General features: G+C 37.2%; 1 protein-coding gene across 1 annotated transcript; it reads left to right on the top strand.

The window, feature by feature from the left end:
- Positions 1–3,276: 3,276 nt before the first annotated feature.
- On the top strand, positions 3,277–9,109 carry LOC105054701 (cytochrome P450 704C1). The gene is made up of 6 exons (XM_010936270.4): positions 3,277–3,706; positions 3,793–4,008; positions 4,091–4,375; positions 4,486–4,824; positions 4,932–5,132; positions 8,767–9,109. Exons 1-6 carry the CDS (start codon positions 3,365–3,367, stop codon positions 8,950–8,952), a joined length of 1,569 nt encoding a protein of 522 aa, XP_010934572.1. The 5' UTR covers positions 3,277–3,364; the 3' UTR covers positions 8,953–9,109.
- Positions 9,110–13,518: the final 4,409 nt, after the last annotated feature.

The raw sequence follows: 13,518 nt of genomic DNA, 5'->3' as shown, positions 1-13,518 counted from the left end.
TTTTTATTGATTACTCTTTGCATAATAAAAAATGTGGTGATTTTTAAATTTAAAAACTAATAGTATTTTTGAGGCAATACATGCTATATATTTTGAGCATTTGATTATTAAGGATGCTGATAAGTTAGAGTTTGGAAAAGACCTAATTATAGAGTTAGAAAAATCTGAACAAATCTACAAAAAAATGATATTAATATTGATAATTCTCATAATGATGATATTATTGAAGGTATTAATGATAATGTCACTAATAAGAATAACTTGGAATTTAATACTACAGGTCTAAGGAAAAGCAAAAGATAAATATTTGAAAGACTCTGGTCCAAGGAAAGTGCAGCTGAGGTCAGACTTTTTCTAATCGGAAGCTCGATTTCAATCGGAGGATTGGAGAGCTCAGAGAGGACCTGCAAGATAAGTCCACTCTCACCAGAGATTCTCTACTAGGGGATCCTCTGATGCTTAAGTCAGTCGGAGCTTGAGAATAATAAAAAAAAGAGAGAATGAAAGAATAAGAGCGTGAGTTGTTCTCTGATGTTGAACTTAGCTAGAGAGTCTCCTTATTATCTCTTTATATAGAGATGGAGTTGTAAGTTATTACACCTGAATCGTATAGGTCATTAGGCCCCTAGTTCTCTAGATTATTAGGCCACTATCTGATAGACTGTTAAGATAGAGAATTCACCTACTAACCTAAAAATCAGGATTGTTAGTCGTAGATGTCAGTTGTGATTTTTGCCCATATTCTAAAAGTTGCTGGGAGATTCCACCGAATCGTCCACAAAATTGAATAAGCTGGTGGCTTGATGTTGGTATATAGCAGATGTCCTGCCTCAAATGTATCAATATCCGTGCCGATCGTTGGATCTTGTTTTCCATCTCGATAAGATCCTGATCTTGGGGTTGATAGCCATTTGAGCCAGAGGTCGGATAGAAGCTGATGATATAATATTACCTCACCTTGATTTTTTAGATCTCTCCCTTGCATTCAAAGCCTTATCGAGTCACCGGTGAGTGTTTGGTTGTAATCTGAGGAAAAGATTGGGTGGATAACCTCCACAACATTATCCAATATTTTTTTTTTTTTCATGGTACTTCTGTCTGCATCTTCAACTCACCACCACACAAAGTGCACCTGTTCTTATTAAATAAAGAGGTGCACATGTAAAGTTTTCAAAATTTATCAATATCACGCCCTTTTTCTTTCATTCGTTTAACTAATCAGACTACGATTTTTTTTATTGAAGAGCATTCGACAGTCGTTGAACATTGCCAGAAAGTTTAAAGGCTTATGCAACAGAGTGAATATGCCAAGTGATCATGGAAAGAATTCAGGGGCCACTGTAGGGAAAATTTCAGTCATTTTCATACCCAACATTGAATAAATTAAGACTTCCACACTTATCGATCATACCTTGTGCCCTTTGTGTGTTAATTGTTCTGTTCCACTGTTAACTATCTAGTCTGATGGTGCATGTAACAATAATTCTGACCCAAGAAGCCAAATTCGGTGTCCTGCAGCATAAAGTTTTATATAATGTACTCGTGTTGTTATGATCTAAGATGTTATGGGGTCCCAACTTGCAATTGTGGGCAAAGCACACAAGGCTGATAAAGTACATGCCTTTCAGAGATACATCTCAAAATTGTTGCTGACATTTGTAATTCTATATTCCTTTGGAATTAATGAACCAAATTCAGAAAATAGGAATATTGCTGCGTTAGTTTCTCATTGTCAGTGTTGAGAGTGGATATAACATTGGTCATCTTTATGGACCAGTTCCAAGGTCGAGCACCCCAGCCTGGCACCAATTTCATTGCTAAGGGATGACGGCTGTCCTGATGGCTCTTCCTTCCGAAGGTAGTATTGTTGAAACGTTCTTTTGAGAAATAATATTATTTTATAGATTTTGCTGTTCTTTTATTGTTGCTATGTCTCTGACTATCTGATTAAACAGGGACGGTTGGGATCTGTCCACCGGCAACCGACGGTAGCCGGTTACGTCAGAGGCCGGAACGGTAACCATCCCAAAGGTTAGGGCCACTTTGGGGATGGCAGCTTCGGTTATTATATTGAAGTACAGGGTTCTTTTCAAACGCCCTTCTCCTCCGCCTCCATGCCGAGCATGACCGGTCAGCAATGCCACCATCCACGGGAAGGCCAAGATCTGGTGCATCGTCATCCTCTCCACCTCCTACGGCCGCTACCGCCAGTTCCTCCCGGAGCTCGGTGGCAACTGCGACAGCCCCGGCTCTACCTTCCCCTCTCTTTCTCCTCCCCCGCCCCTTCGGCCTCTACGATCTCCTCTATAAGGACCATCCCCTCCTCCTCAAGCCCCACGACAACAAAATCTGCCTTCCAGACGAAGATGTGGAGGCCAAGGCCATTGACGGCGAGGGGATTGGTAATGGGATCGAGGGAGATTTGGACGGAGGAGGCGGCGAGGGCGTCGCACATGCCCGATGGTAAGTGCCGGTGGAGTTCGTGTTGCATACGGGGGTGAGAGAGGTCTACGCAGGGTGGTATTAGACGAACCTAGGGCCGATGCAGGTGACGGTGGCGGCGAACGTTGCGGCCGTAGACGGTAGTAGAGGAGCAGGGGAAGCGTATGAGTTTATGGCGACGGCGGTGGTGGAGGCGGAGGGGTTGGCGATGTCGCACAAGGCAACGACGAAAATCTTCCTGGTGGTGGTGGTAGCATCGCGTGCCCACCTCAAGTTCTATTGATTCCGCTCCACTCCGCCCCGGTGTCCATTTCTCTCTGGTGGTGGAGAAAGAGGAGGAGCAGCAGAAGGAGGAGGTGGATTGGGTTGTTAGTTGAGGCGAGGAGGAGGAGACGGCTAGGTTGTCTGTCACCGCCATAGACAGGGAAGAGGCCGAGGAGGAGGAGGAGGATGCTGATGTCGCGGATGATGGTGATGGTCCAGGAGAAGTGGGTGTCGCCAACGACGGTGTCGAGACGGCGGGGGCGGAGGAGGCGGCTAAACCCGTACATAACGTCACAAAATGGACGGTCTAGATATCCTATACCATGTACCAAAATAATATAAAAGAGCACCATAACAAAAACCCTCTTTCATTGTTTCGGTAAAGATTAGTCGAGACAAACCGAACTGGAAATTTTGGGAATATGCAAAAGCATGTGGAGAGAAGAGAAGCACTGTATTGGATTTGACTCTTTCCCTTCCCTGTTCCCACTTGACTTTTTCCCTGCCCTGTTCCCACTTCAACAACCAACCGATGACGAAGTAGATAGCAACAGCTATGGAATTTACAAATGATCCAGGAAAATAAGCCTGGCAGTCGATGTCATGCTATTAGTAGTGGCAGGCATGAAGGCCACGACTTTCTGCCGAATCCTTCACCATGGCTTCTCAATTCTTACAGTTTGCTGCAACACTTGGCTTCTTCACCTTCTTTTTTCTCTCTGTAGCCTTTGCAGCGTTAATTCTCTATGTTGTGGCATCAATCATTTCCTTTTCCATCTTCTATATCAAGGAGTCAATCCAGAGGGCAGACAGACCCCCCATCACAGGCACCGTCTTCCATCAGCTCATCTATTTCGACAAGCTTTTCGATTTCCAAGCCAATATTGCCCGCAAGTACCAAACCTTTCGGCTGATCAAGCCTTCCCATAGCGAGATCTTTACTGCCAATCCTGCCAACATTGAGCACATTCTCAAGTCCAACTTCTCCAAATACAGCAAGGTGCTTGCTTCTATTATTGCCTCTGATTCCGATCCACTTTCTTCATTACTTAAAATTCGACTGCATAATTTATGCTATGTGGACAGGGTCAATACAATTATCGCATAATGAAGGATCTCTTTGGTGATGGAATCTTTGCGGTGGATGGCGAGAAGTGGCGCCACCAAAGAAAGCTTGCAAGCTATGAGTTCTCAACCAAAGTTCTTCGAGACTTTAGTAGTGTCGTATTCCAACAAAATGCAGCGAAGCTAGTGAGAAAGATCTCAGATGCTGTGAACACTGCCACCATGATAGATATGCAGGTTTGATCATTGTCATTAAGATAATAGAAAGACGGCCATGTATGTTTCTCAGGGTAATTGATCCTGTGGGTTTTCATTGCAGGATCTTCTGATGAGATCAACTCTGGATTCGATCTTCAAAGTGGGTTTTGGTGTCGAGCTAGACACTCTCTCAGGCTCCAATGAGTTTGGGGTTCGTTTCAGCAAGGCTTTTGATGACTCTAACTCCATTGTGTTCTGGCGCTATGCTGATATATTTTGGGACATCAAGAGGCTTCTGAACATTGGATTGGAGGCTCAACTCAAGAGGAACCTCAAAGTGATTGATGACTTTGTGTACCAGCTGATTCACCGCAAGAGGGAGCAGATGAAAAGCAGGCAAGAAGATGTAAGCATATTTCAATTGTTCTCTTAGAAAACAAATGCACCTTGTTGAACTTTATGGTCAGTGCTGAATTATGCTTGCTCTCTTTTTTCCCTTCTTGGATAAATGTATAGAAAAGCAAAGAAGATATATTATCAAGATTTATATTGGCAAGTGAGAAGGATCCGGAGAACATGACTGATAGATATCTGAGGGACATAATCCTCAATTTCCTAATAGCAGGGAAAGACACCTCCGCAAACACCCTCTCATGGTTCTTCTTTATGCTGTGCAAGCATCCTCTGGTACAGGAGAAGATAGCCATTGAAATCAGAGAGGTTACAAAATTTGAAGGCGGTAGAACCGACATCATGGAATTCTCAGCTAGCCTGAGTGAAGAAGTCATTGACAGGATGCATTATCTCCATGCTGCACTCACTGAGACTTTGCGGCTTTATCCTGCTGTCCCAGTGGTATAACCCCTTAATGAAAACCTAGTTGTTTTGATGAGTCTTTGTTGGTTCATAGTTTGTAATTTAGAGCAATAAAATGGTCTGGTCTTCTACTGCTTTTGTAACAGGATGGGAAGACTTCAGATGAGGATGATGTTCTCCCAGATGGTTTCAAAGTGAAGAAAGGAGATGGAGTAAACTATCTCACCTATGCTATGGGAAGGATGACTTATCTCTGGGGTGAAGATGCTGAGGAATTTCGGCCTGAACGCTGGCTAGAGAAGGGAGTTTTCAGACCTGAGAGTCCATTTAAATTCGTCGCCTTCAATGTAAGCTGCATTCCTCGTTCTTTTATTTTGAAAGAATCATTTGTATATTTGGCCATAGACTGCTTAGTAGAATACTTGTTAGAATTCCCTACACAGGCATTAGAATGGGAGAAATTATTATTTTATTTTTTTATGTGAAATCTAATGGGGAGCAAGTTTACTTCAAACAATGGGTTCTACTGCTTTGCCAACTTTCACCTCTCAGGCGAGACAAGGGGAAGAGGGGTCAACCGCTGTGAATTTACAAAGGGAAAAGATAATGACTACTTTAGAAAAGGAAGAGATAACCATTACTTTGGAAAAGGAAAGATAACTGCTAACAAATTAAAGTTAAACACCAATTAGAAAGTTTGGTATATCCATAGTTAATGAACGATGTCTGATTCAGTATGTGGAAAATTTCTCTTTTTTTCATTTTCTTTACGAGACGAAGAAGAAAGCCCATCAACTCTCTTATAGAAGGTGGGCTACTTAGCAACGCACCAGTTTGCCCTTCATTGTAGTTATGCACAGGGTCTAGATGTATATGGGATTTTAGAAGAGAGAAAAGATAAACTTGAATAGGTGGGTCTCCTAGTTCTTGTACAATGCTTTCCATGAGATTGGAGAAGAGAGAGAGTCATTAACTATTGATTTTAGAGGGAGAATTGCTGACAAAAAGTCTTAATCACCCAGTTGGAAGATGTCATGTGGACTAATATCAAAGAATTATAGTCCTGTAGAGATCGTTTGATCTCAGAAAATGAGAAATTTCTCACTTTTCCTGTAAGATAAAAGGAATAGAATTTGTCAACTTTTAGAGGAAGTATGGTTTGCTTAGTAAATGTTTAGTTATGGAGACCAGTTTGCCCTCATGTACAGTTATGCATAAAAGCACCAACCAAATATGTGATCAGATAGGAGGTTTAGGGAGGCTTGGAAAAGCCAGTCTAACCTTTCCCTCAGACATACTGGTTGAAAGGGCTATGCAGCTCATTTTGCATGCAGGTATTATTAGTCTACAAGTGCACATGGGGTTAGCATCTCTTTTACTCAAAAGAAATCTGAAGTAGATGGCATCTGTGCCTGTAGGGGCATTCTAGTTGCTGAAATTTCTGAGGATGTTAGAAGAAAATGACCATTAATTTGGGGAATGCAATAGTTGAAGTCCAGTGGTGCATTTTATAGGTAGGGATTGTTATATTCATAATCTGTTTTCTAACTGTATAAGAGTCCTAGGGAAATGAATAATCAGAAAACCACAATGCTCACCTACTTTACAAAACTTCTTAGGTAGTATGAAACTATGAATTGCCATTCTTCTAAAACATGCTTAAGGGAAACTTTTTTTTTTTTTTTTTGATCAAAACTTCTTAACTGAATGATGTTTCATACAAGTCAATCACTTTCTTTTTCATATAAACATGTCTTTCATAACAGGTTTAGTGAAAAGCAATTAAATGATGTTCTCACAGAATTAAAATTCAAATGATTTCATCTCCCGTACAACAATCTAGTAGAACTTGCCAATTCAACAGTACGATGTTTGGGGTCTCTGGTCAAGAAATTCCTGGATTCTTAATGCAAGTGTTTTTATAAATTAATAGCCAAGAAATCATCGAACCTGTCAAAGATGTCATTAGAAGTACTCTAGTATGGTGTTTTTTTTTTTTTTGGTGATCTGGTTATATAGGGTGTTCTTCTTCATTGAAAATGGAGTAAGCTGACTGCTGAGGATGAATTTATGAATTTTGGATCATGCTAATTTGCTTTGCTTTGCATCAATTTGGATTGGATGAGGAGTTTATCTTGGTATCAGTATATCAATATGGATGAGGCATAAAATCAAATTCCTTTCTTTACTCCCTCAATGGTTAAAAAAATTATGGGGGCTTGCAAAAAGACGCAGAAATCATAGAAGTTGTTTACAATACAATCTAGGTTTATGTTTAGAGTAGCTTTAGCAGTTTCAAGTATTTAAATTCCATAAGCATGAAAGATTCCCCAAAGACGAATCTTAGAGGAGCCTCTTCATAGGATAATTAAAGGCACATGATTTCCAAACTTGTAAAACTACTTTGGAGAGCAAAACTTGTTGATACACTTTTGGATGACTCTTCTCAGGAAAAGAAAAAAAATGAAGAAGAAAAGAAGAGATACACTTTAATTCACCAATGAAATATCTCTGCTCAACTTACCAGACTAACGGAAACTATAGATAACCTAAAACTTCATCAAAGAAAAAGAAAGGGAAAAAGAATTATAAAACCTATAAAGACCATGATCACAAATGTGTCTCAGAGGAATATGAGCTAGTTATTAATAGAGTGATAAATATGAATAGCTCATTATGTTTTGATGTCAGGTTACCATTTGTAAATTCCTAGCTTCATATTGGCAGGCATTACTGGTTTAACTAGAGGCGATACATATACTGTCATGATGGTTTTGTCTGGCAGGAGATGTTGAAACTCATACCTTTCACAGAAATTGGGAGCATTTTATGCATGCATAGCAAATCAATGAACAAACAGGGTTTTTATATGGAGATCCAACATGAAAGTTAAAGTTATATGTAGTGGAGGTGAAGAAGAGATGAATGAATCTTTGAACTTTATTATCCATTTATATAGTTCCCATGAATGCGACTTAATTCATGTAAGATTAGTAGAAGCACAAATTAATCTTGTACTAATATAGTCCTTTATGTCTTTGAAAATGGTGAGCAATGTTTGCAAACCAGCTCAAGACTCAGCCCAAGAAGTAAAACAACTAATAAGCAACCAATATTTTATTGAACAGATATTAAGTATAGTTTAGAGCAGTCAAATTGCCTAGATGGTCAAATTAGATGTCACGGGGCAAAGGATACAACAGAAGCTTCTGAGTCAATCAGATAATCTTTAAGGTTAACTAGACTACCTGGACACCAGATGTAAAACAATCTGTTCTTATTCAACCTAGTTTCGCTTGCTGATTTGGTTTGGGCTTTGAAAAACTACCGTTTTTGAGAGAGAAAAATAATCATGATGCCAATTTGTTTGCATTTATATTTATTTGAATTCACTTATTTATTCTTGGATAAAGGGAGAGAGTTGAGATGAGAATTTACGAGACAAAATTTCCACTGATTATTGACTTTATGCATCATAAGATTTGATATGTTCACTGCAATCACTTACGGTTGGAAACAGTGTGAATATGACTTAGTTGGCAAATTTCAAAAGGGGGAGAATAATGGTGAAAGTGCCACCTTTTGACCTGAAGTCAAAACTCTCAAAGTACGAGCTCCAAGGAGAAAGGTGCCAAGTTGAACAGTTGGTCTGATAAATTAACTGGTGTATGTTGGGCAATCAAAACTCGAGAACAAATTAAAGAAACAGCCCTTCAACATGGACATAGAACATTTCTCTGCCCTAGTTGTTTGTTACAACTATACCAAAGGAATTCTAGATATGCAGCTTAGTTTATAAATAATCAATGTAGATGTGCTTCCATTTACAAATTTTGATTTGATAAGGCCATAAGTTTATACATGTAGCATGTCATGTACTTAAATCTAACCAAAGGGAACATTTACATATGTATCTAGAACAATATGCTTGCTGGTTTCTGCTTGCATCTATATTGTGTGTTTGATGTCTATGCATGATAGGCGGGTCCGCGAATCTGCTTAGGGAAGGAATTTGCATACAGGCAGATGAAGATCTTGGCTGCTGCTCTCCTTCATTTCTTCAAATTCAAACTCGAGGATGAGTCAAAGACTGCTGCATACAGAACCATGTTCACCCTTCATATGGATAAAGGCCTCCCTCTTCTTGCATACCATAGATCGAATTGAGATCGAATCACCAACTACTCTAAACTAAACTTATGGCAAATCTCTTACACTTTGTTTTTACTCAAGACTCTTATTTGCTAAATGGCTTGTAAATGCTCTTTGTATTCTATAATATAAGTTTTAGCACATTATATAGAACTACAAATTGATGGGTTAACATTCCTCACTTCAAGATCTTGATGCAAATCTCTCTCTCTCCATGTCATTGTGCCTCTCTGCATCCATCTCTCTCCATGCAACTTAAAGAAACTGGATAAATGTCAAATTACCATTTAACATTTCATGTAATGGATAGCAGAAATATGCCCCAGTTACTCTATAAAAAATACAAAGCTTTACATAGGAATGCATGAACTCCAAGTGTTATGTTCCAAAATCCAAATGCATGTTTTATATCTCTCTAGAGTCTGAAACTACTAATAATTCCTTATTGGCTTGATTTGTACTAAGAGCAAGTGATTGAGTACTGACATGAGCATGAGTTTAATGTGGATGTGAGATAATTGAGTTTGAGTAGGTATAAGATGGTAGCTGAATTATATGGGGCTTAAAAGTGGATTCCACATTCAGACTTGAGATTTACTTAAATACTAGTTGTAGGAGGAGCCCATGTAAAAAATCTATCTTTTTTCTTCATCTGTTTTTTCTTTGTTCTTTTTCTTTCTTTGTTTTTCCTTTTTGTGTGTATAAATATTCTCTTCCTAGTTGTCATGGCTATGAAGTTGTTGGAACATATCTTTCAATTGTCATATATGTTGGAGAAAAAACTCTTGAGAGTTTTTTCTTTTTTAAAAAAAGCCTCAAATTGGTCCTTTAAAGTATCTATCCATAGCACAATCTAGGGGTTTATTTTGGTGCCTCACAGCAATTAGTATTGTCTTTTAAAAATATGGTATATGGTGGTTGCAATATAAGAGGTTGTGATCCCACAAAAATTTAATGGGATTCCATACATATGATCATTCTCTAATGAGATTAAAATGTTTCAAGATTTTTCTTATTGATAATTGGTCATTTAAAGTGTCCATGCATTGCAGCAGTTCGAGTATCTATGATTTGTACCTTTCATCCTCAGAAAGTTTGCAATCTCAGAGATTGCAATAGCATCAAATTTTTATCAATTGTTCTCTAATGAGATTAAAATGTTTTAGATTAATCTTTTGTACCTCATACTTTGTCACTTAAACGTCTTAATGAGATTAATCAATGAATTGAAGAAACCTGTTTCTTCAAAAAGAAAAGAAAAGGCCCCATGAGACTTTAGCAGGATTCTATGTATATCATCATTTTTTGAAGGTATTAAAACAATCTAAGATTCTTTTATTGAAAATTGGTCTATTACTCAGTTGTCTGCATATGGGAACCTATGCAAGTATATGTTTAGTCACATATCAATTATGTATTAGGTAGATCTTGCATATTTTTAGAGGATTAAAAGATCCAAATAACATCTTCATCTGGCTAGTTTTTTTGGATAAGATACTAGTTTATTATAAATAGTATTAGAGCAGATCCTCTGTAACCCATGTGAACTAAGGATATTATAGTAAAAGCCCATTTGGGTTGATTACAGACCGATCACAATGTTTGTGATTGGATTTATAGTATTTATGATGGTATTTATATGGATTTAGATTTTTAGCCTTACGAGGATGTTAGGGTTTAAATAGAAGAATATATGTGAACCTATATAGGTGTGTTTAATACCACATCATCTATGTATTGGTGCTAGTTGGGAAATCTTCTACCAGAGGAGGGATCAAATGATGTGAGTGTCCCCTGGTATATTCGAGTGCATAGATATGTCATGGATATCAAATAGTTGGAAAGAAGATGGGGTGAAGAGTTGATAATATGGATCCTAATACTTTGACCTTAAAGAACTTTCACTAACATAATATCACCTTCATAAAAGAAGAGGAGGTTGGATGTAGTTTGAGCTAGACTCTATGCTACAACCACAGATAAACTAGAGCGGAAGTAGGAACTAGCAAGAAAATTAAAGATAATGCCATGATAAATTAAAGGAAAAGATAAGGATAAAGATTAGTATATATTGGCCAAAAGATCCTCTCTTTAGATTACATCAACTATTTATATATAACATGGTAAGCAGTATGGTAACCACTCATTTTCAATGCTGATAGCTATCTATATCTAACATTCACTTCTTTGACAATTATAATAACTAGCATTGGCCATCATCCACTTTTCATGTGCTAATAGCCACCCGATTTCATACCATCTGTTAGACCAATAGGAGCTCTCATAAATCATCATACCTGATTGACTTCTGATCAACCACTGGTCAAAAAGGATGATGGGATGTACCAAGCATGTTCATATTTTGTTTAAAACATTAGTGACTAGAAGAATTTTTTAGATAGCTCTCCATTTGGATTCTTGTCTTTCCTAAGTTTATCTCTATTATCATATGGTAACCATGCAATGCTGCTTTTTCTTTTCCAGCATAGTGGCCAGGTACCTATGTAACACTAGTTATCTTCCAAAAATCATTGTGATCTGATCCCCAAAGATCTCGTGATCAAAATGACTTGATTACCTCTTAGTATAGACCACCATTCGACTATAACCAAATATCTTCTTCTACCATAACCTTCGGCCTCCTAGGTCTCTATTATCATCTATTTTCTTGTAGACCATTCTATCAAACCATCCAGCTACCATGGATCTTGAAGCTACCTTCCAAACTGTTGCCTAACAATATCAAGATGACCTTGCTCGCATTAGTATTCTCTGATGAGTGAACTCACAAATATTCATTGAGGATCCCTCAAGCTTCCTTTCTCATTCTTCATTTTAGGGTTCCTAGTGCTCTTTCCTCAATCTTTCCTCGTTCTTCTAAAGTAGCTTTTTTATATGAAAAGTAAGGCTTTAGGACTTCAGACCGGAAGAACCATAATTATTATTATCCAAGGCAACCAAAATCTACCTTTGTGATCTTAGGTTTGATTAAGTTTCATACCAAAATTTCCTGTCTAAGAGGCTAATCTTTTCTTTTCAAAATCTCCTCCCATTGTTAATCATCCTTTAATCCACCTGCCTTATGCTTTGGGTCTCCCATGACCAATCTTTCCGCTTCAACTATGGTGGTCTAGCCCTAGCCTTTAAGATTTAGGATTCTTTTTAAATATTAGATCCACTGATCAGATATTTAATACAAACACCTCAGTTGACATCGCTAAGGGCAACTTTAGTCTTGATTTTGGCAAAACAACCAATTATACAACCTACATGAAGGCTTTTTGATATCAAGATGGACCTTTCTCTAAGTAGACATATATCACCTTCTTTTTGGTTTGGGTTTGTAGGTTCTTGTTTTGTTGTCAATTGGCAAAAATTGTAAAGGCTCACCTCCAATTGCTCACTAGAACATGAATTCAATATAATATCAACTTGTACATCTACAAAAAAAAATTAAGACAAATCAACAATTACTCACGAAGGAACAAGTCAAGTTAAAGAGTTTAAAATTAATTTACTTATTCATAAAAATAATTTATTCAACATGGAACAATATGAGTCTATTTCTGATATATTCTCAAGATTTACTAATATCATTAATGCTTTGAATGGTCTTGGCAAAATATATACTAATAATGAGCTTATTTGTAAGGTTTTAAGGTATTTGTTAAAGGCATGAAAAGCTAAAGTAATGATAATACAAGAAGTGAGAGCTCTCACCAAGCTATCCATAAAGAAATTAATTGGTTCGCTCATGAGTTGAACATGCACCATAGTGAGGAAGAAAATGAATCAAAGAAGAAAAAGATCATCGCATTCAAATCAACCACCAAATTAGAAAAAAGTGATGGGTTGAAGGATGAAGAAGAAGAAGAAAATGAAAGTGAAACTGAGGACTTGGGGTTACTCATAAAAAAATTCAAGAAGTTCCTCATTAAGAAAGATTTGAAGAAAAAAGAAGATGATGAAGAAAAAAGAAGAAGAAATATCATATGCTACAAATACAATAAGCAGGACATTACAAGCAGAATTACCCCCTACTCAAAAAGAACCTCCAAAAGATTAAGAAGAATGCTATAATAGCTATATAGAGAGATAGTGACACCTCTAGTTTGGAAGAAGAGGAAGAAGATACTACAAATCTTTGTCCTATGACTAATGACGATGAGGTAAACTTTGAAAAATCTTTTGAATTTATCTTTGATGAATTATTTAAAGCCTTTCATGGATTAACAAATGATTTGAAAAAGATAAGACTAAAAAATAAGGAGCTTAAAAGTTCAAATATATCTTTAGCTAAGGAAAAGAGTAAAATTTTTAATTGAAAAAAAATTTTTAAAAGAAAAGAAAGTCTTGGCTAAGGAAAAAGAAAAACTCTTGAAATCTGAAAAATCCTTGGTTGAAAAGAATAAAAAATTAAGAAAAAAATTGAAGTTTTAAAATCTATAAGAAAAGTTTACACTTAGTTCTCAAAATCTTCAATTAATGTTAGACAATCAAAAAGTAATTTTTAATAAAGCTGGAATTAAATTTAATCCTCTAAGAAAATAGAAATATATTAACAACATATTTACTAGAGCT

The sequence above is a fragment of the Elaeis guineensis genome, chromosome 12 (assembly GCF_000442705.2).
Source record: "Elaeis guineensis isolate ETL-2024a chromosome 12, EG11, whole genome shotgun sequence".
Classification (NCBI taxonomy): domain Eukaryota; kingdom Viridiplantae; phylum Streptophyta; class Magnoliopsida; order Arecales; family Arecaceae; genus Elaeis; species Elaeis guineensis.
This window is presented reverse-complemented; position numbering and strand designations above follow the sequence as displayed.

Coding starts and splice junctions, on each gene's coding strand:
- LOC105054701 (XM_010936270.4), top strand. CDS start 3,365: ATGGCTTCTCAATTCTTACAGTTTGCTGCAACACTTGGCTTCTTCACC. Junction 4,376..4,485: donor TGAAAAGCAGGCAAGAAGAT/GTAAGCATATTT, acceptor ATAAATGTATAG/AAAAGCAAAGAAGATATATT. Junction 5,133..8,766: donor TTAAATTCGTCGCCTTCAAT/GTAAGCTGCATT, acceptor TATGCATGATAG/GCGGGTCCGCGAATCTGCTT.